The following is a 22,301-nucleotide window of genomic DNA, read 5'->3' as shown; positions in this document are numbered from 1 at the left end:
ACTCCCTGGCATTCAGAGCTTATGGTTACAGAAACAATACCATCTACATTTAAACTTCTCAGCATATTGAAAGCTACTTTGTCATAATACAAGTAAATTCATAATTTATAGTTCAGAGTCCTCTGTCCAAGAGATAAGCAGAGAAACATGACTTTGAACAAAGCACCATATTCTGTTGAAATATTCAACATTGTAGATGTTGAGGGGGTTTCTAAGAGAATTTCTAACCCAGAGCTTTTGTTTGTAAAGAATTGCCTCCAGATGTTCAAAGGGCTTTGAGGACGGATGGACGGACGGACGGACAGGCGGACGGACCGACCAACCGAGAGACAAACAGACAGACAGACAGACAGACAGACAGACAGACAGACAGATAGAAAATGGGAAAAAAAGACTTGGGGATGGAGAGGTACCCTGAGCACAGCAAACTGAAATTACTAATCAGAATCTCAGAACCTGTGAGTTAACCCCCACGCCCACCCCCACTAGACAAAGTAAAGGACTTTCCCTCCTGTGCATCCAGTGCCTCCTTTATCATCCTCAGTCGAGCAGATCACCATTGTGAAGCCAGTGGTGTCTTTTCTTTGCCTAAAAAAGCCTATTCATAGCCAAGTAGTGAGGAGAAGCTCTGAAGCTAGAGATTCCTTTCTCCCTGGAAGTGTGTTGCTGCTAGCGCATCCCCCACCACTCAGACTGGCCTCCATAAATCTCCTGTCTCCTTCAAGTCTGCCCCAACGACCCACATCATGCGTCCTGACAACTGCTGAAAGCAGACGAGGCCAAATGGATTTTTATGTTTTTGTCCTTTGCACGAAAAGGTGACTTAAGCCAACCGGCTACAAGTGTAGTAGTATGCAACTAAATTGACAGTGTAGTCAACGGAAATCAAAAAGGCTAACAGAGAGAGACTGATACTGATAGAGTAAAACCATTGTATGGCTCTTTCAGCAGAGATGTCAAGCGATGCTTTTAGTCAAATTATTTGGAATCATCCAAGCATAGATGCTTCTAGAATCAGTTTAAATCATCAACTAGTAGTTCACTGCATTTGTGGTGTGTGAACATGGACAGAGGAGTTCCGCTGGAATCCCGAAAGTGACAAACAAAATCCAAAGACAGGGAAGCACCCAAGTCACCTAAGAAGTCCCAGCCATGCACATAGGCCTAGCGACAATCCCAGCACGCTCTCCAGTCTCTTCAGACTCTCGCTGACACAGCCCGTCAGGGGAGGAATATTAAACATAAGCACTCTGCATGCTGTTAAGCATTCAGGCCGTGACGCAAGGTCCCCAGAAAGAGGCGGGATTAGCGTCTCCTCGAGGGCCTTCACCAGCAATGTCCCAGTCCTCTCAAATATTGATGCTAATGGGAAGCAGTGGAGGGATTTATGTCAGCGGGAATGTACGCCGCCTGTCAGGTCCGCCAAGCTGAACAGGACAGGAGGAATGACAGTTGGGAATCGCGGAGAGCTTTTCCGTGTCGGCCAGGTTGACACCACTGCCAGGCGACCTCGTTTTGGCCCAGACCATCATGTGTTATCCCTCTCTGGGGAGGCTGGAATGTCACACAGAGCAAGGTGTCGGGCCATGCTTCACGACTCGAAATGGGCTAGAGGCCACTAGCCAAGGCTTGTGGCTCAAGCGAAGATGTGGCCCTGAGTCAGCTGACATGATGCAGCTTTCACAAGCATGGCACAAGTGCAGTTGGGCTGCTAGATATTATTGTGCATATCTGATTCCATTTTAACTGCTCATTTTTATATGAAGTAGGGAATCCGTTATGTAGATAAAGCTCATGAGCATGGCGCAAGACCCCCGACACACGCATGGCGAAAATAAGTTCAAGCTTTATAAACTGTGTTTACTGGGATATGAAGGGTAAAACCTAACTGAAGATCAACACTCATACACTGAAGCTTTGATGGCAGGAAGTTCAGGGTACAAGCAAATTAACACATAGCTCCAGATCTCAGCCACCCGTTTTAGCTGTGAAGCTTTCCTTGGTCCGGCTAGGTCCTACTGCGTTTGAGCTTTCAGCTCAGAAGGATGCAGGCAAGACATGGCAGCCCATTGGAAGTTCCTTTAAGTAATCAAATGGAATAAGGTGGCACACAGACGCGTGGAGATTAGCCGTGCAGTGAAGGTACAAATCCCTGGGTGGTCAATTTTGATGAAAATACCAGAAAATCACAGTTATTGCCAGGAGCAGAAAAGTGCTTGTTAGTGCTGCTTGCCTGAAGTCATCTCTCTCTCTCTCTCTCTCTCTCTCTCTCTCTCTCTCTCTCTCTCTCTCTCTCTCTCTCTCTCTCTCTCTCTCTCTCTCTCTCTCTCTCTAACCCCTGCCTTCCGTGTGAATGTGAGGTGAGGGTGTAGCTACAATTAACATTCTGGTTTGCTTAGACAGAAACCATTTTACAAACATTTACAAACTGTTTCAAACCTGTCCAAATGCTGCTCGCTCCCAATGAAAAATATACCAGTCTGCAAATGAAATGTCACACCTCTTCATCCACCCAGAGAGAGAGAGAGAGAGAGAGAGAGAGAGAGAGAGAGAGAGAGACAGACAGACAGACAGACAGACAGACAGACAGACAGACAGACAGACTGGGAATTGCCTGCAAAGCATGGGAGTAAAGAAATTGCATTCTTGTATTTGACTGTACTGCAAAGCTTGAGGGCATTTGATTTAATTATGTATTTCATGTATTTTTTTACTTAAAGAGTATGCAATAACTTCTTTAAGGTAAAGACACTAGCTTCTCTCTCCCTCTCCCTTCCTCCTCTACTCTATCAGCTTTGCCTAATTACAATCTTGACAGGTATTCAGAAAATCATTTTAGGCTGATTTATATTCTTCTGAACATAACATAGGGCATGCTTTGCGTTCAAGTGAAATTAATGCCATTGCTCATGGTAATAATAAAAGGAAATTAAATTAATTAATGAAAAGGGTAATAATTGTTTATTAAAAGGCTAAATGGCTCCTATAAAGGTTTGGTAGAGAATTTGCAAAATGCTTCCTAATGATTTTGATAAACATTCACAAAAATATAACACTGCTCTGGATCTATATGTGCGTAAATCGAATATTATTTGGGTGGTGTCCATTCTCCACACACCAACAACACTGACATGAGTGGGAGGCGCTGAGCTGGTATGAGTTTAGCAGGCACAGCAGTGGTGTCGGAGCTTTTGCATTTATCAGGTCACTGTCAGTACATTCAAAACCACCAGACTCCCCTGGATTACAAATGACACTTTCAAATTTTGTACTGTCATGTAAGTATTTTAAGATTGACAAAGTTAAAGAGATATTGCTTTTATGTAAGAAAATATTCTGTGGCAAAAATGACAGTAAAAAAAATGCTGTTTGCACAAGTGTTTATCCCCTGTGCTGAATAAATTCCAGGTTTGCCCTAACAAGGACACAACTGGCTTACAAATGGTCTATATTTATGACTCATTGGAAAAGTTAACCTTTCTGTATATAAGACCCCCTTGACTCAAGGAGCCACTTTAAGCAGACTGTGTAAAATCAAGACTATGAAAATGAAGACCACTGAGCTTTCTAAGGAAACTAGAAATAAAGTAGATACACACAATACAGTGAAAGGCATACAACTGGACAGTAATGGAGATGTGACAAGAAAGAAGCCATACCTACACTTTGTTAGTAATTGGGGACATTGCCATTTAATTATTTAACTTGAAACAAACAGCATGGTGATTTGGTTGTTAGTATGTTTGCCTTGGGTGATGTTTCCATGTACTCTCTGTGTCTGTGTGGGTTTTCTCCAGGGTCTCCAGTTACCTTCCACAATCCAAAAACATTGAGGTTAGGTAAAACAAATTGTCCCATTGAGTGTTGTCTGTATGCCGGCATGCCTAGTGATGTATGGTTTTCTGTCCTGGGTGTTATCCTGCTTCTGTGTTCCTGATACAGTCCCAAAAAAGTGTGCTTTCTGGTTGAGAGTATGTGTGTGTAATTGGCTTTTGTTTCTCACCAGTGTGTTGACTAAATGTAAAAGCTGTGTGTTGATTTTAAAGTGTACTTGGGTTCATAGAAATGCACTACAAGTGTGTGTGTGTATATGTTTGTATATGAACCCATATATATATATATATATATATATATATATATATATATATATATATATATATATATATATATATATATATATATATATATATATATATATATATATATATATATGGGTTCAGCTACAGCCTTTTCATTGTTCTGTGCAACATAAGAATCAAATGTTCGTTATACTTTTGAGCCCATTTAATAATCTAGTGATTCTTTTTAGGAGCACACCCAATAACAAAATCGCTCACATCTTTCAGGCCTGCGGTTCATCTTGTGGAAGAATGCAGACAATTATCACATGCTTAAACCCTGCGGGGTTTTAAATGGGGAGGGGGTGTTTAGCCTACTTGTGACATCTGCTGTAGTGACACACAGGCAATTTTAGCCATCACTGTATCATTTCTAATAGACAGGCAATTTCGAGAGGCAAAACAACAGAAAGTATGTGCCGGACCAAATACTCGCAGACTACAATAGGAGTGCTCTTGATGCTGACATGACAAATAATGAGCTACTGTATATCTCTGAGTGCAATCATTTGTTAAATAGGGGTCAGGTCTGAGTGTGTGATAATATCTACTGTCCAAAGCTCTTACTAAATAAAGTAGATTTAATTAAAAATATTTTTATTTACCATACTGATGTACATTATCAAATGACCACCCATTTAAAGCACATTATAGACGATAAACGTAATGGTCTGATTGATAGCCACATGTCTTTGGAGGACTTGTTAGTCCACACACTTATGTTAAAAAAATTCTTTGATGATTTGAATTCAGACGTTAAGTCGATGGGCATTGTTAAAAATGAGATACCCTGGGGCTCAGTAGTTACATAGCTGAAGGCTTTGTCCATGGGTCTTTAGTTTAGAATGAAACATGCTGCGTTTACCTATTGAACAGAGTTCAGCGCAGAAAACACCCGCACCATTCTGTTATATTGTTTTGTACGCGGGAAAGTAGACAGATGATAAACAGGTTCCTCAAAGGCCTCAAGGCATACCTCATTAGCGAGTCCAGCTTTCACCTGGCGCCCAAAAAATGCGCATTCTTGTGCCGCTTGGTAACCAGAATGTGTTCGTACTATCGGCTGTGCGCATATCTTCTAAAAGCGATAAAATACAGTTTAGCTACACGTTACACAAAAATGGCAGACTGAGGCTAGCCAAGAAAGATTCTACTTGATTTCCACACGCAGCCTAAAACAGGTCGACTGAAACTATTTTGCTAACCGATGGTTATCGCATTATTTTATCGTTATAACACGATCATTTACATGATACGTTATCGTACCAGTTTCTATCGTAATATTATTGGAATTAGACTTGCTCAGTGAGAACTATGTCTTTCATTTATATGTGAGGAAATAGAATTATATTTAAACTCATTTGGACTCACACCCATTTACAATTCAAGAAAGGTTTAAATAAATTTGCTTACAGTTTAACTAAAAATTCGCTGAGCTGACTCAACGTAGGCATATTCATTTGGATAATGTGGATAATGTGTCTTTTCATAAAGTCAATGGAGTGCTCTTCTCCTAACTATGCTATCATAGTATCAATAAATATCCACACAAGGCCTTTCGTCTTCTCTACAATCGAAGGCATAATTCATGCAGTAATGACCAACTGGACACAGCGAGAGGTGGCAATAAACCGCGCGTCATTGTTCCCGTTATTGACAATTGCTTTACGGTATATTAGTGATTTTATGCTTCATCTCAAGAGAAGGACTCCCCACTGGAACATTTGAGCAGGGTCGGCTGACAGAGTTGCCCCAAGATCTTGGTCCATCTGCGAAAAAAAATACCTTCCAACGTTGGGCGGGATTTGCATAATTCTCTTCAGTCCAATAATAGTCATATGTCATTTGATCCATAAAAGCATGCACGAATAAGAACGAATAAAATCAAATATTTATACTTCGTAATATCGGATGTTGCTTCGTAAGCGCTTACACTACCACCTACTTCAAATTACTATAAAATAAGCATTGATTATGTCGCAGACAGGACACCAATTTGACCGACACGTTCGAGCAAGGTCATCTGCCCTCTTCCTAAATAGTTTTGGTCCAGCATTAGTCTAATTTATCAGTGCCTTTACAAGATGTAGATTAGTTGGATTAAGTGTGTCAGATTTTATTAAACTGTTCAGTAAAATATCCAGGGTGCTAAGGAATCTGATGGCAACAAAACATACTGCGAAGTTATTCAACAAGATATTCACGCGTGACTGTGTGGTAGAGGCGCATTCTTGTCTTACCACTATTTAAAAACTTGGCGCGTGAGATAGGGAGAGTAAAGGTGAGAGTGTGAAATAGTAGAAAGCAATTTTGTATCTCCATTATTAACTTTTTTTTACATATAGCCTTATTGCACCGTGCAAAAGAGACTTGCTGTCACCGGGTTGTGGGACATACGGAAAAATGCTCAAGGGAGTTTCGAGTTCCAAAGCATATATGATGATCCAAGCTAATAAAGAGAAGCTCAAGTGCCGTGTGTAAAATGAGACTTTTCATCTCATATAATACAAAAGACTTTTACGACGCCCTTTAATTTCGACCCCCACGTTTCTTTACTAGTTTCAGTTGGCCTACTTGTTTTCGGCCTAACATAAGCTTGATTTATGAAGGAAAGCAATGGTTGCTCGTTCATTCTAAGCTTGCCGCTATTCATGTAAAGAGGCTGCAGTTTGTGAATCGAAGTTTTGTCTCGCGTGACCCTCGGCGGCTCCAAGCCACACACTATGCAGCGAGGGCGACGAGGCGAAAAGCGGACAAAAGGAACGCTGAGATTCAAAGGGTGTATGCAAAGTAAAAAGAAGACGTGACGACACGTCCTCCCTAAATCGTCATTGGAAAATCATTAGAAATCTGGCGGGGAGGACCGCACAGATTGCCGCACATCGCAAACAAAAACGGCGGTCCTTTGAATAATGCCGCAAATGAACTGGAAGAAAGAAGGGAGTGGTTTTACGACAGCTTTCTTAAGTTAAAGTGCGCCAGTAAAGTTTCTTACTCTGTCGCATGCGTAAAGTTATATTCATGAGTTGTTAACCATTTTGACTCTAATGGGAGGAATTTATTTAAAGTGTTTTCCACTGGAATGCCAGCTGGCTCTGAAATGTTTTACGAGTAAACCAAAGTTGATTTTGCATAAATCATAACGAGAATCTTTTCTTTCTCCCACAAACTTTAGAGGTCCCACAGGTTTATGATGTCTTCACTGTTGGCTCATTGACATTCAGGGCGTAGCTCTGAAATAGATATTTCATAAACATCACAGCAAGAAACTCGTAACAATTATAAAACCATAGCGAAACAGATCAAAACTTTCTCTTATGAATTCTCGGAAGTTATGAGGGAAAAGCAACTAATTCAAGCACACTTTTTAATTACTTTGAGACGTTTAGGCTTGGTCAAGAACTTATGACAGGTTGAACTAAATGCGAAACTATGAAAAAGACAAGATCTTTTCAGCTTACTTTCAAAATGTGCCAAACTGTCTAAAAAGAAAACCGTTTCTTTGTTGTAATGGCGGATGGGAGTGTTAGCTACTAGAGGATATTAGTCCTTCTTTTAAGTCCGTATCAGAGAAAGTCGGACTAATTACTTGTAAATTGTGTTAAGAAGCAATTAGTGGTTGGAGTGATGGCACGCGAGTTAAGCAGAGGTTACGGAGCTGCGACAGACTCAACTGTGTGTTTGTGTGTGTGTCTGTGTGTGTGTGTGTGTGTGTGTGTGTGTGTGTGTGTGTGTGTGTGTGTGTGTCTGTGTGTGTGTGTGTGTGTGTGTGTGTGTGTGTGTGTGTGTGTGTGTGTGTGTGTGTGTGTGTGTGTGTGAGAGAGAGAGAGAGAGAGAGAGAGAGAGAGAGAGAGAGAGAGAGAGAGAGAGAGAGACCCTCGCACCCGTTATCCGTATGCACACGCACACACACATACACACCCCTGATTCTGGGTGACTCGCACACAACCATGCACACATTAGCTCCATTCTCAGTGCTAGTGCGGGTGACAGAGGCCAAATCTCCTCGTTATCATACCAAAAGAGTTAAGCCTCTTGACAAAAACGACTCATACGACCAACTTCATACAACAACGGCCAGGCGTTCATGAGAACAAATGCAGCCACAAAGGAATGGCCACTATGCCTTTTCCGTGCCTTAAGAAAATGCAAATACAGCTCGTGAAGATGGGATTTTCGTGGGTCTGTCTAATTCCACTATTGTTAAACTCGCGTGCAGACGGCTTGAATGACACACGAATCACGTGAGAGAATGGGGGTATTTTTTATATTCTGAAATTTAAAATAGAACTGCAGTTGTCGAAAGGATGTGGCACGCACTGTGCAGAAGTTTGTAAGACCAGCAGTCTATTAGCTGCAGTGTCTTATTGAAAGACATTGTTTGACGTCACACTATGTTTAGAGAACATGGATTCTAGTTAGATGAGAGTAAGTTGATTTGAAAGAAGAAACAGATTATAACACAGGCAATTCAGATAGGTATTTTTCTTTTGTAACTGATTAATTAAGCGATTCACCTACATCGTAGTCTACGTGATATAACATTACTGACGTAACTAGGTCTAATAAAAAGATGTGCGGGCACTGAAAGTCTAACATTTTGCGTGTCTGGCGCAGTGGAGGCAGATGGGTTTCTTTCGCTTTGTGCACATCGATGCTTACTTGGTCCTTCTGTTGAACGGCAAGTGTTGCCCCACGGAGAGGTGTCGGGAGGGTGAAGTAGAGTGAAAGGAGAGAAAATCTCTTAAATAGCCGTGACGGCCTCGGTCGCTCCCTAAACGTATTTGAATACGATTCCTAAGTCCCAGCCGATTCATTGGCCATCTTCGTTTAGCCAAAAGAGTTATAACCGTGATTGTGGCTGGGATAGGCGACACAAAGGATGCATGTGGCGCTGCCTCATTATGTTCAACTTAGTCGCAGCCCTCTGTGAGAACTGCTGGAGGTTCTCCTCCCTCTCGGCTGCCACGCCGGAATAACACAGACGCTGATGTCTCCAATGGGATACCCCACTACGCTATTATATCCACAGTACTAACGAGGGCTTCATAAGCCTTTGATATAATCTGACTATAGAAATCCGTCTAAATCTCCCGCCGCTTGAAATAAATCCTATTTGAAACGGGTTTTCTTCACCTGGTACAGCAGGCGAGCCCACAGGAGGGTGAAGTCGCTGAGGTAGTGACATGCATGTTAAACGAGCAAAAGTATAGAGATTTGTGTAGCAAATTGCGGTTCAGTTCACACGACATCTCGTGAGCTAAAGAGTCTAAGGGAAATAATCTTTCTGTAGGAGATCTTGTGGACGATAAATAATGAATGAATAGCTGTCATAACTGGAATTACAGAACGTTTGCACAAAACTAGAGAAACGGAGAGTTGAAATCGAGTCCAAAAAATTGATATCCACACACGTGAATCAGAGGCGCACCACAACTGTTTACTGAAAAAATGCACTTAAAATCGATATGATATTTTCATCACTTATGGTAGGACTCCATTTTCGGATTATGAATATGTGCTGGTTCTTCAAAAAGCACCCTTGCTTGGAATAAATCGTCTTTGTTCGACCGAAAGGGATATAGCCTATGAGAAAGAGAAGAAAGTATAGTAAATCACGCAATGCACTTTCGTGCCAAGTTATTTGCTCTTTATGGAATTTCTATATAGGCTTAGATGTCTTTTAAAAGTCCCATTTTTCTATTCAAAGCAGGGATTGGTCACACTTGATCTCATTTGCATGAGGCTGTCTATAAACCGCCCCACCACTGCAGTTTTCTCGAGTTGCGTTGAAAGCTTGCGGACGCAGGCACAGCAGTGCACAGAAGTGCACAGAAGAGAGACTTTTTTCTCATAGAGTTCAGAGAACCTGATGTGACGACTAGACAACGGACAGTATACTTTGACAGGTGCTTTGGTTTTTTTGTTTTGTTTAGTGTATTTCACTCAAGTAGGGTGGCACAGATTAGTTATGATGGGAGGGCACCCAGGCAATCTAATTTTGTATCACCGATGGATGTTCGTTTTCACCTTTCTGTCCCTGCATCTCTGGCCAGTTCTTGCCGCGGGAAGGACCATTAAATATCAAACATACGAAGAGGATGCTCCAGCTACCGTAATCGGAAACCTGGCCAAGGACATGTCCTTAAATCCTTCTTTGAGCTCTAAGACCAATTTCAGAATGATGAAACAGTTCAATGCTTCTTTTGTTAGACTGAGAGAAAGCGACGGGCAGCTCACCATCGGGGAGAGAATTGACAGGGAGAAAATTTGCAAGCATATTGCTCAGTGTCTCATTGCATTTGATGTTGTGAGTTTCTCCAAAGAACAATTCAAACTGATACACGTTGAAGTGGAGGTGAAGGACATCAACGACAATTCCCCCGAGTTTCCAAGAATGGAATCTATACTGGAAATTTCTGAAAACACAGCGCTGGGTACCAGAATACCGCTGGATGTGGCTGTGGATGAAGATGTGAGCACGAACTATATTCAAAGCTACCAAATCTCAGTCAACAGCCACTTTACCATTGATGTGTTGAACAGAGCGGATGGGGTTAAATATGCGGAGCTAGTGCTAATGAAGGAACTGGACAGGGAGACACAGGCGTCCTACGTTCTCGAACTCGTCGCAACCGACGGAGGAAACCCGCCCAGGTCCGGCAGCACGAAGATTAATGTCAAGGTGAAAGATTACAATGACAACAGCCCTGTTTTCGACCGGAACAATTTCTCTGTTGAAATACCAGAGGACGCACCGGTGGGATTTCTGCTACTGGACTTAAACGCGGTTGATCCGGACGAGGGTTTGAATGGGGAAGTTGTATATGGGTTCGGTAATCAAGTGTCGTCCGAGATCCGCCAACTTTTCAAAGTGGACCGTAAATCCGGTCGGCTGACGCTGGAGAGTCAGATTGATTTTGAAAGCAAAACAACGTACGAATTTGATGTCCAAGCGTCAGACTTAGGTCCTAATCCAAGTCCACCTACAATATGTAAAATTGTTGTTCAAGTACAGGACGTTAACGACAATGCGCCAAAAATCACAGTTACCCCAATGACCTCCATAACCGCGGGAATCGCGCACATCACAGAGGCGGCTGCTAAGGACAGTTTTGTAGCGCTGATCAGCACCGCGGACAAGGACTCTGGCGCGAATGGGCAGGTCCACTGTACCTTGTATGGACACGATCATTTTAAACTCCAACAAGCTTATGAAGACAGCTATATGATTGTAACAACAGCTCCCCTCGACAGAGAAAAAATTCCAGAGTATAACCTGACCGTGGTAGCTGAAGACCTTGGATCTCCCCCGTTCAGAACAATTAAACAGTATACCATTAGGCTGAGCGATGAAAACGACAACGCCCCGGTATTTAGTAAACCTATTTATGAAGTTTCAGTAGTGGAAAATAACGCACCAGGTGCTTATATCACCACAGTGGTGGCCAGAGACCAAGACCTAGGTCAAAACAGCAAAGTCAGCTATAAACTCTCAGACACCTATGTTATGGGCTCGCCGGCATCAACATTTGTATCACTAGACCCCGCCACTGGTTCGATCTATGCGCTTCGGAGTTTCAATTACGAAGTTCTGAAACAGCTTGAACTGCGAATTCAAGCAAGCGACGGGGGGTCACCGCAACTCCACGGTAGCGCAGCGATCAATATAAAGATAGCTGATCAGAATGACAACGCTCCCTCTATCACACAACCCGTGCTCAACAATGGAACTGCAGACATTCTCCTGCCAAAAGATGCTGCCTCGGGTTATGTTATAACCCAGATCAACGCGCGGGATGCTGACGAGGGCGTCAATGCAGAAATGTCCTACAAAATTACTACCGGAGAAGCCTCCGTGTTCTCCATCAACAGAGCGACCGGTGAGATCTATCTGACCCGCGAGCTAAACTACGAAGTCGACGAAAGCTTGAAAGTCACAGTAACCGTGAGTGACAACGGGAGACCGTCGCTAACTTCAACAGCCACAATCCGCTTCACCATCATCGCAGGAGCTCCCCCAAGTGACCGCAACATATTCCGACACAGCAACGACGACGAGCCCCACGAATGGGACCTATCCATTGTCATAATTGTCGTTTTGGCGGGGAGCTGCACACTATTGCTTTTAGCCATTATTGTAATAGCAACAACCTGCAACAAACGTAAGGTGAACAAGCGTCGCGACAGCTTTCATCCAGAAAAGGAAGATGGTGTAAATCTGGACGTGGGAAAGAACAACAGCGACCCACTGCTACCAATTCAAAACGACGGGGTGTTCGACGCCCATCCGTACTCTAACAAGCCTAGTTTCACTGGATCTGTACAGGCAGGCAGTGACATATGCGGCAGTTCAGAGGACGGCACTGAAGTATGTGTATATGAATCAGAAAACCAAAGCCGCGGAACACAACTGGAGGTAAGTTACAATGACCCGTATGCTTTTGTGCGACTTTGAAACGCATATGATATCCTATCAGCGATCTATAGGGTTGATAATTTTATATCGTGACTAATGTGTTCTGTATTTTAATTCTCATAGGGATACTCGACCCTGCCTGGCTACGGCAAAGAGGTTGTGAGACCCATTACAATATGGAAAGGCAACTCATACACTACCATTTCGGCACGAGATCCTCAATTCAGTGGCAAAGATAGCGGCAAAGGAGACAGCGACTTCAATGACAGTGATTCAGACATAAGTGGTGATGGGCTGAAAAAAGACGGACAACAAACCAACGCTCAAAACAGTAAGACACGCTGCTTAGCGGTTAGGCAGTTAGGCAAAGGCAGCGATTGCTTACCGTGACTAAAACGGTTGGAACGCGCTAACAAACCTATTTTTTTTGTTTGTTTGTTTATGCTTTTTCAGGTCTGTGGGCATGTACGAGCGAGTGCAAGATCCTTGGCCATTCTGACCGCTGCTGGAGTCCAACTGCCACCAGGGCAAACAGCAACTCTGCACATGGACAGCACCTGTCCTCTTTTGCTAAGACTGGCTCACTTCCAAGGGACACTCTTAGAAGGGAAAATTATTACCAAGCCCACATCCCAAAAACAATGGGTCTGCAGAGCGTCTACGAGAAAGTACTTCACAGAGAATATGACTATGTGTTAGTCCCCCCACCTCAGCCGATGAGGGTACGAGAAATAAACGATGTCACAATTCCAGTGTATTCGCCTAAAACAACGAGTTCTCCCACGAACGAAGTATGAGGGCCAACCAGAGAGCTCCAGAAAATAAGACTGCAAACTTTAATACCACTCGTTACGGCAGCTGTTGCGTCCCAACAGTGCACAAAAATCATTATTTGTGTATTTAAAAATCTCTTTCAGTCAGTGTTAGTCTTACACTTTTAAGCAATCAGATGATCTTGTTGGATATTATATGTATATTATGCAAGTGTTTTGTAAATACAGAGTATATTTTTATATTGTTATTCATAAGTAAAACAAAGGATATTTGAGATTATATACTTTATTTTAAAGCATGTCCATTATTTAAAATGACCCTACACCTTTCAGGTCACAAACCATATCAAGCTGATAAATGTGTAAACATTTAGCCGGAATGCAAGATGTAACATTTTTGATCGATTTCTTTCATCATGCTATACAAAGAATAAACACTGAAAATCTTTTTTTTTTTTTGCGTGAAGATCACTGCTAATTTTTAAAGTCATATTCTAGGACAGAGGATGGCGCTGTTTGCAAGATTTGAGGCTAAGTAAATGTCAATGTATGCAGGAGCTGAAATAAACAACCTAAAACAGACTTGATCTATTTTCACTAGTGTTCTGTAACTTTCAGCTCAAGGCTTAGCTATATTTGTGGTTTGGAACGTCAGGAGCGAAATTTCTGCTTCTGCTTTGCCATATTTCTCTCAAATACTTGCACGGAATATGTTCTTTATTTCCCATAGAACTACCCCACACACTTAAAAACAACCAACCAACAACAACAACAACAACAACAACAACAACAACAACAACAACAAAACCCCTGCATCCATTTGTATCATATAATTACGCGCACCTGCACCCTGCTCTGCCTACGTGGTGCGGTAACACCTCACCCACGCTCTGAACAAGCAACTCAAACCAATGGTTACTCAATTTTTTTGGCGTCATCTGCCTTTTCTGTCTCGGTGTCTCGCGGCACCAGAAAGACTAACATAGACTTAAGAGACACGAATGTTGCACGGCAAGGCAATAAAGGCATTTCAGAGCTTCGGGTGACCTTGGACGTCTGTCTGTGCAAACTCGAAAGCCATATTTGCCATTCCACTTCCTAATGCACTGGCTATTTTCTATACAGCTACTTAAACATTATGCATGACACGAATCTCTCGCACAGACGTGATTATCAGAGCCAATAGAGGGGGCTGTAAATAGAGCTGCTTTTATTCGGCTAACGCGTGAACGCGTGCAATATTTGCGCGCATAATAGATGCACTCGGTTCAAAGAAAATCTTGTTCCACTCTTGCAGTGCAATATGTCGTGAAGGTAATGCGTGCGCGACCATACGAATCATACATTTTACCACTGTAAAACTCTCTTAATTGATATGCAGTCGCGTAACACGCAAAAGCGTACAGGCTACGTACTGGTTGATATCCTGAATATCCTAAGGTCACTGCTTACGAATGCAACTTTCTGGAGCAACCTTTTCACTCAGAATTACAAATCCAGTTTTCCGAAATCAGTTTTCCAGTCTTCCAAAATTGTCCCATGTTCCCACCGGTAATATTACACCCTCGCGCATAGGTTGTTCCCTCACGTCACGGTGCTTCCCCAGACCCATACACAACTTTTTTTCACCTTCCCTGTCCTAAAAAAGAACAAGTGGATCGTGAGACCGAAGTCAATCTTCAGCCATGGATGTGACTTCTGAGAAAATACCTATTGCCATGGCGGGACCAGAGGACTTGCAACAGCTCATGCCCCCAGTAAGTAATATCTAAATAATTTTTCGTCATTCTGTAATCTAATTATATAGCAAATTCAAATACAAATGAGCACAAAAGCTTGTCTTTTTGGAAGCCTATAAGCTCTAAGCAATAATATAGAATAGGTTCCCGTCAAGGACTTCATGTATCATAGGTGACACTTCATAGTTCGGTCACAAACAATTGCTCCTTGGTTAATACACAATTTAACACATATTTATGAATCATGCGTGACAGCTGCTATTTTAATTTTTTTCAACAACACACATTTGGACAGGCATACACGGCTGTGACCGTAAAGCCCTCGAGCTCTGGACGTTTATTGAAGATTGGTGTGGCGGCACTGACGGTTGGAGCTGCGTTACTTCTATTCGGAGCAATCGGCGCTTTCTACTTTTGGAATGTCAATGATAAGCATGTAAGCTATACATTGTTTTCTTATAACCTACTCTTTCCCACTGTCTGTGTTCATTTTTTTTAACTTCCAAAGTGCATAAACAAATCCAACAAGTAAACACAAGTCTATAATTTGTGTGGAATTGATAAACGTAGACATCTGTCCACTGCTTCAATGGTCTACCTGAAGCCCAAGGGGCGAAAGGTGTGGAGCAAGGAGTGTATAATTTTGCGCGTTGTACCGTGCGCCATCTGTAAAATATTCAGTCTTCTCTCAACATTTTTCATTTTTAACACAAATTAAAAGACATTGATGAAAAACATAAGTATTAACTTAGTTTATTTATCTATATTTAGGTTATTATGTATGTAACTTCTAAATAATTTGATAGTGTGGATTTTATCTTCACATAGTGTTTAACTACAAAAACGGAAAACATGTTTGCTGCACAGAAGAGATGAGTTATTTTTAGAAAGTTTTCAAATAATATGGTTTGTGTGAAAGGGCTTCTTTTTTTCAAAACAATATAGCATAACACAAATTCCATGTATTCATTTTTCTAGTCTTCACACATGTACTCTTTACCTTGTTCCTTACTGTCATAAAGTTTAAAGTCTCAATCAAAAAATGATCACAGAGCACCAGAGTCACCACAGTGTTTGATCCTCAGTTACCAGCAGAAAAGTAGGTAAAATGAAGTTTTCATTATAGCTGGGCCATCTGACACTACTAAAGACCGTCCCATGTGTATTTGGTTTTTCCCCGAGTCTACAGCGCTGATAAGCTGCATGACACTGATGACACTGCATTATGTGCCTCATGACCCCTACAGGTGTACAATGTCCACTACAGCATGAGCATCAATGGCAAAGTAGAGGAGGGCTCCATGGAGATTGACTCGCTGAACAACTTGGAGAGATTTAGAACAGGAAGCGGCAATGATGAGGCCATTGAGGTCCACGATTTTCAGATAGTAAGCCTTTCAGTCACAGTTTCACCTTTTTTCACACCACTATATATGCTAAATCCAAATCTAAGATGAAATAAATGCACTGGATGTAGTTAGTTTTGCACTCCTATGAATACAAGGAGCTATCCACTTCAAACTCTGTCGGCTGCCTTAAATAAAAACAGATATGAATTCTGGTAATAAATAGGATATTTGGTCAGCTGCATTAAGTTTTTTTTTTTTTAAAGCTGCAATGTATTGAGTAGTACCTGTCACACACAGGGAATTACTGGCATCCGCTTTGCTGGAGCAGGGAAATGCTACATCAAGACCCAGGCCAAAGGTCACCTTCCGAATGTGGACTCTCTAAATAAGGAGTCGCTGACGTTTGACTTGGTAAGTTGAGCTGTCACATTTCACACAGCTGTGCAGGTTTTGCCATCTGTACCTCTTAGCAGATTGGCATACCTCACAAAAATGCCTGCGTTTCAAAGAAGAATCAGTTGGAATGAAACTCAAAAAGAGCCAGTTAGAGGTCTCTTTTTCAGAAGGCCTGCTCCCACCACCTCCAGACTCCCATAGTTGGGGTCAGATCTGTGATTGAGCCCTTTTGTTTCACAAACAGATGAATAGGCTCTGGCCAGGTGCTTTGAAATGGGAATCATATGACTTGAGCGCTTACACATGGAAGATTGAAAAGACTTCTTAAAAAAAAAAAAAGACTACACGTGTAACAGGTTTGGAGTTTTTATCATCTTCTTTTTTCTTCTCCTTCTTCTGGGTGAAAAAAGACAAGAGGACAAATTGAAATGATTGAATGTGCACACGGGTGTAGCTTTTGGCACAGCCTACCGGAGGACTCATAGTTAGTGATTGTGCCGGAGGCTCCTCCATCCGGTTTGGAGCGCAGGCAAGTCCGCAGCTCAGGAGACCCCTACAAAAGGAGCTCATGGCTCTTTTTTTGGGAGTGCTGCCAAGACCAATCTCCAAATTAGACTGCTGATGCCCCCTCACCCAACAGCTGCAGCATTCATTTTGCACCGCACGTTTAAAGATGACTATTTCATAACGGCCGTGTCTGTGAAGTTGCTCATCACAGAGCAAATTTCTCTCAAGCGCGGATCCATTTTTAAACGATTTAATGCAAATGGCTACTTGAATATTCATGCAGGGTGTGTGTGTGCCTGTGTTTGTTACAATGTCAATGCATGCTGGGCTGCACAGATAAGGTGGTCCTGTCAACAGCAGTGCCTTGCAGCATTTTAAAGCGTTGTATATGCGTGGGGGGCTGTGACTACAAAATGGATGAGAGAAGCTCATTGAGAGCAACTAACACTGTTTGTGTAGTGGCACTTAGAACATCCATTTTAGACTTGTGAGACCACAGGGGAAAAACATTACAACTAGTACAGAGATCAATCTAAACACCCTTTTACAAATCACTACTTATTGGGTGAAGAGTAAAATCAGAGCATGACAAGCCTTTCTTAGATATGTGTTGGTCTCAGATAAAAAAAAAATAATAATTTGTTGATCCTCTTATGTAAGACATCTCTTTGTGGAAGAATAAAAGGGGAGACACCTTAGCCAACAGAGAAATGCGCAATTAATCAAATGTATATTTGGACTCTCTCAGGAGGATGAGATCATGCCTGCCAAGTTCGAGGAGGAGTCTCTTATCTGGGTCACGGCTGATCAGCCGCTCAAGGACAACAGCTTCCTCAGCACTAAAATCCTGGACCTGTGTGGAGACCTGCCCATCTTTTGGCTCCGCCCCACCTACCCCAACGGTAGGAGGGCCCTGCAGTGCTAGCCCTGCTGCTTTCCCCTTTGTCTTCACCTTTCCTTCCTTTTTTTTGGGGGGGGGGGGGGGGTATGAACAGATTTGATTTCAGCCATAAGGAGTGGGCTGTCGAGAACTGCATGACTAGAAGACCATGGACACATCAATACAGGGGGTACTCATTGTACACTTGCCCCATAGTTACCCTCTTAAAGACCCTCAGACAGACACTCGCCTGACCACATTACTATAAATGTTTAATACAGTTTAGTCACGAGCTCCTAATACAGATTAGACATTGGTGCTGTTTCGTTGGTCTGCATCTTGTGTAATTGAGCTGAGGCCATTAGACATGTAAGGGATAATTGCTCAAAAACAGCCCAGCTGAAACTCCTCTGAATAAAACTAAAAAGTGTGCACATGCTACAAGGCCGCAAGGAAATGGATGTACAGTGTGCATCCAAATAACTCTCCCACATATGAACAGAAAGAAAAGAGTAAGCATTGTCCAGTCTATAAGTCCAGTCTATAATAGATGACAACCAAGATTATGTGTTTAAAAAGAAATGTTTATTCATGATAGACATACTTAGCAATCCTAGGTTTTCAGATGTGAAGCATCTCATGGAACTGGTTCAGTCTAGTTCAGTCCCTTAAGTTGCAGTGTCATTATATCCCCTTGTTTTTTTTTTTTTTTGTTGTTTTTTTGTTTGTTTTTTTAAGGTAATGACGTGTGTTATAACTATGGGGCATTCTTCTTCATACTGGTAGGAGGTAAAATATTATAGTACTCCTCGAGCCAAAATGGCACTGACAAACAGAAATAAGGCCTGCCAACCAGTAGCCAGGCCCACGTGTGCTGTCAGCTTGCCCCAAATGCCACATTTTAGAGGGAGAAACATCCAACAGTAAGCACTGATCAGTGGGCGTAGTCGGAATACGTTTGGTGCATGTGAGGACTCTTCTGCATAAACCCTGTCACCTGCGCACCACAGGCGGGCAGAAGAAGAGATCAGTGCCGCGGGCCAGACGACAGGCTGAGGAGGGTGAGGAAGAGGAGCCGCTGTTCAACCCGGAGAATCCATACCACGTGAGTGTGGCAGTCAGTGCTCTGAGTCAGAGCTGTTGCCCAAGGCAACACCTACCTAGTTTATCTGCGTCATGTGAGGCTCTTTGTACAGACAGAGAAGGAGAAAGAAATGCAGAGGCATGGGAGCAAGGTGAGAGAGAAACGTAAAAATGAATTAACTTCCATAAGTCACATGGGATTTAAATAAACACCACGGCATGATTGGCAGTTGTAACGTTGCAGTGGCTGTACTGCCTGAAGCCATACTTAACATGGCAGTGATGCAGCACGATTTCAATAAAACTTGAATATCCATTTGGAATAACTGTCCATCCCAATCACAATCACACTGTCCCCCAAGGCCTGATTGCAGAGTGGCAATATATCAGGGCTGTCAATTCAGAGCCCAGCATCTGTGGTGAGCTCTCCAGTCGATATTTGTCTACATCAACTGTACACCATCAAACATTATTTTTGGCAGGTATTCTGTGTTCTTCCTCTCTCTGTTCTTTAAGGAGATGCAGGGGAAAACAGGGCTTCAGAGAGCTTTGATCTGCAGGATCAGTATGCTCAGGAGCCACTTAAAGATGGATGTGCTGTGTTTCAGTCTCCCTTCAACCTTAGTTGAGGGTCCCCCCTCCCTTTTCCAATGCTGCTTGCCAAGCATATAGAGACCTCTGGATTTGAGGATTAGGTTTGGGAAACATTACACCACTTTTATAGTGTATCTATACATATAATTATTATTTAATGCAGATCACCAATGTGTAAATGCAATGCTCCCCCTCTTGTTCATATGCTGTATACACTCATACCCCATATTGTAGTATAAATCTTTTTGGTTATTAAGCATGTTAGTCTGTAACCATGGTGTTGTAATGTATATTGTATTCCAGGTTTGAATGAATACATTAACACCCATTAGACATTTGCACTGATGCAAAACCATTTTGCGTTTAGTGTTAGCGTGCCCCAGAGCATGCATGTCACTCTATGTAAACAGACAGCCGTATAGTCAAAGAACGGGGCAGCTGCACGTGCGGCAGCAGATGCTGAGGTCATTGGAGGGGGCCGTGCTAGTCACCCATCGTCTGTTCTCACAAGGTTCCTTTCAAATGAGACCGCACCCCTCTATTGAAACTCTCCTCTATTGTGTTAGCATAGGCCACTCTAGTCCCTCCAACCCAGTCTCCCCCTGAAAACCCTCTGTTCAGGCCACCATCTCCTAATCTAATCCACGCTCCCCCCATTTTCTAAATGTAAAAAAAACAAAAAAAAAACAAAACAAACAAACAAAAAAAAAAACTAAAAGGAAAACTGGGGCACATTCATATTTACTTCAGTACAACTGAAAAACAAGGCACAGAATATCTTAAATTGGGCAATTGCAGAAATTTGCTAAAAATCCAAATATCAGGAAAACTAGATTTAGCATCTGAATAGTGCATGGTGCACACTAAGTGTTAAAGTATTATGTATACATTTGTTGTTCTTTGTGTCCATTAAGTCAGAGGTTTACAGCAGTCCTGGAGCCCCACTGTCTTGTACAGTTTCAAGTCTTCACTCCTCTAGCACTGCATAAGATATTTTAGAGCATGTAAAAGAGAACTGTACAGGCCAATGGGTTCCCAGGAGTTGGAGTTGAAAACCCCTATACTAAGATGCTCAATTCTCTTTCACTTTTCCTCCCCCCCCTGCTTCGACTTGCCGCCAGCGTACGGAGGGTGAGGAGGGCACTATGACCTTTGACCCCATGCTGGACCACACCGGCGTGTGCTGTGCAGAGTGTCGCCGGAGCTACACCCAGTGCCAGCGCATCTGCGAGCCCCTAGGTGGCTACCACCCATGGCCATACCATTACCAAGGCTGCAGGGTGGCCTGTCGTGTGATCATGCCCTGCTCCTGGTGGGTGGCTCGCATCATGGGCCTGGTCTAAAGCTCCTCACCATCAAGATACCTACAAAGAAGGGTTGGATCCAGCATGGATGGCCTACTCTCAGTAAATGGCTTGTGCCAGAAATGACATTGCTATGAAGATCACCATTACGCAGTTTGCTAAACGATGGCTGTATGAGTTTATTGTATCCAATTGCATCAGCATCAGGGGACAGATAAGAATGACAAGAAAGCACAAGTTCATGTGCAGTACACTGTGTACAAGTTCATTTAACAACTTCTTTGAAAATATGTATTTTGTTTTCAGCTTTACAGAAAGGTTTGCTCAGTATCAAAAATATATGAACATTGTATAATTAAAGATTTTCAAAAGACAGCTTTTTTTTTTTCATTAACTGAATAGAATAGCAAATGTATAAAAAGGTGCACAACAAAAAAAAATGTTTTTTTCTTTTGATGTAAATACGTGTAATAATTTGCTAGCCTTAAGAGGACTCAACAGCTGAATGAATGCCAGCGTGAGATATTTAAAATAGGTTTCCCAGTTTGAAATCATGCCATTTCTTTGAATATTGCTTTTCATGCAATATAAAAAATTTTTTTTTTCCTCTTTTGATGAGTCTTTTTTTTTTTTTTATAGTAGTACTGCTGCTTTTAAAATGCATTTTTCAACAGAAAGCCAAGGTTTGGCTTTGTTTTGTTTTATAGTGATTGTTTTCAGCAGTGAAAGGAAAAAAAAAAAGTAAGAATAAGGAACATCACTAGAGGTTAATAAACAAGGCTCAAGTCTTTTACTGCTTTCATGGTGCAAGTTTACCCATAATGCAAATGGCTGAGCTCCTTTTGATGTCTGCTGGAGGAGCTTTAAGCGAGGGAGAAAATGACTGTTGAGTTTAAACTGGAGCCATAAAGCTTCCCTGTTTGATCAGCTTCGGAGATGAAATGTGTTGTGAATTTATCACTTAACCCATTATCAAAGAGTTTTTACCCCCCCCCCCCCCCCTCAAGCTGTTCATCTCTGTAGAGTGATATGAAATGTTTACAGTACATAACTATAGTGTGAGTGCATCTCTTGGTCTTTTAACAGCTTGATGCTGACACCATCCCTTCTCTAAAGGGCACTGAAGAGTCAAGTAAATA

General features: G+C 42.2%; 2 protein-coding genes across 2 annotated transcripts; both read left to right on the top strand.

The window, feature by feature from the left end:
- The first annotated feature begins 9,915 nt into the window (after positions 1–9,915).
- LOC113578493 (protocadherin-8) lies at positions 9,916–13,892 on the top strand. The gene is made up of 3 exons (XM_027011770.2): positions 9,916–12,537; positions 12,661–12,868; positions 12,991–13,892. The coding sequence occupies exons 1-3, from the start codon at positions 10,090–10,092 to the stop codon at positions 13,332–13,334; spliced, it is 3,000 nt and encodes a 999-aa protein (XP_026867571.2). The 5' UTR covers positions 9,916–10,089; the 3' UTR covers positions 13,335–13,892.
- A 653-nt stretch (positions 13,893–14,545) lies between these two features.
- cnmd (chondromodulin) lies at positions 14,546–21,772 on the top strand. Its single transcript, XM_027011802.2, has 8 exons — positions 14,546–14,624; positions 14,959–15,067; positions 15,345–15,485; positions 16,297–16,437; positions 16,696–16,809; positions 18,050–18,203; positions 19,192–19,286; positions 20,980–21,772. Exons 2-8 carry the CDS (start codon positions 14,996–14,998, stop codon positions 21,199–21,201), a joined length of 939 nt encoding a protein of 312 aa, XP_026867603.2. The 5' UTR covers positions 14,546–14,624; positions 14,959–14,995; the 3' UTR covers positions 21,202–21,772.
- Positions 21,773–22,301: the final 529 nt, after the last annotated feature.

This window comes from Electrophorus electricus, chromosome 16 (assembly GCF_013358815.1).
Source record: "Electrophorus electricus isolate fEleEle1 chromosome 16, fEleEle1.pri, whole genome shotgun sequence".
NCBI lineage: Eukaryota > Metazoa > Chordata > Actinopteri > Gymnotiformes > Gymnotidae > Electrophorus > Electrophorus electricus.
This window is presented reverse-complemented; position numbering and strand designations above follow the sequence as displayed.

Coding starts and splice junctions, on each gene's coding strand:
- LOC113578493 (XM_027011770.2), top strand. CDS start 10,090: ATGATGGGAGGGCACCCAGGCAATCTAATTTTGTATCACCGATGGATG. Junction 12,538..12,660: donor GCCGCGGAACACAACTGGAG/GTAAGTTACAAT, acceptor TAATTCTCATAG/GGATACTCGACCCTGCCTGG. Junction 12,869..12,990: donor ACAAACCAACGCTCAAAACA/GTAAGACACGCT, acceptor ATGCTTTTTCAG/GTCTGTGGGCATGTACGAGC.
- cnmd (XM_027011802.2), top strand. CDS start 14,996: ATGGATGTGACTTCTGAGAAAATACCTATTGCCATGGCGGGACCAGAG. Junction 16,810..18,049: donor AGTCGCTGACGTTTGACTTG/GTAAGTTGAGCT, acceptor GGACTCTCTCAG/GAGGATGAGATCATGCCTGC. Junction 19,287..20,979: donor ACCCGGAGAATCCATACCAC/GTGAGTGTGGCA, acceptor ACTTGCCGCCAG/CGTACGGAGGGTGAGGAGGG.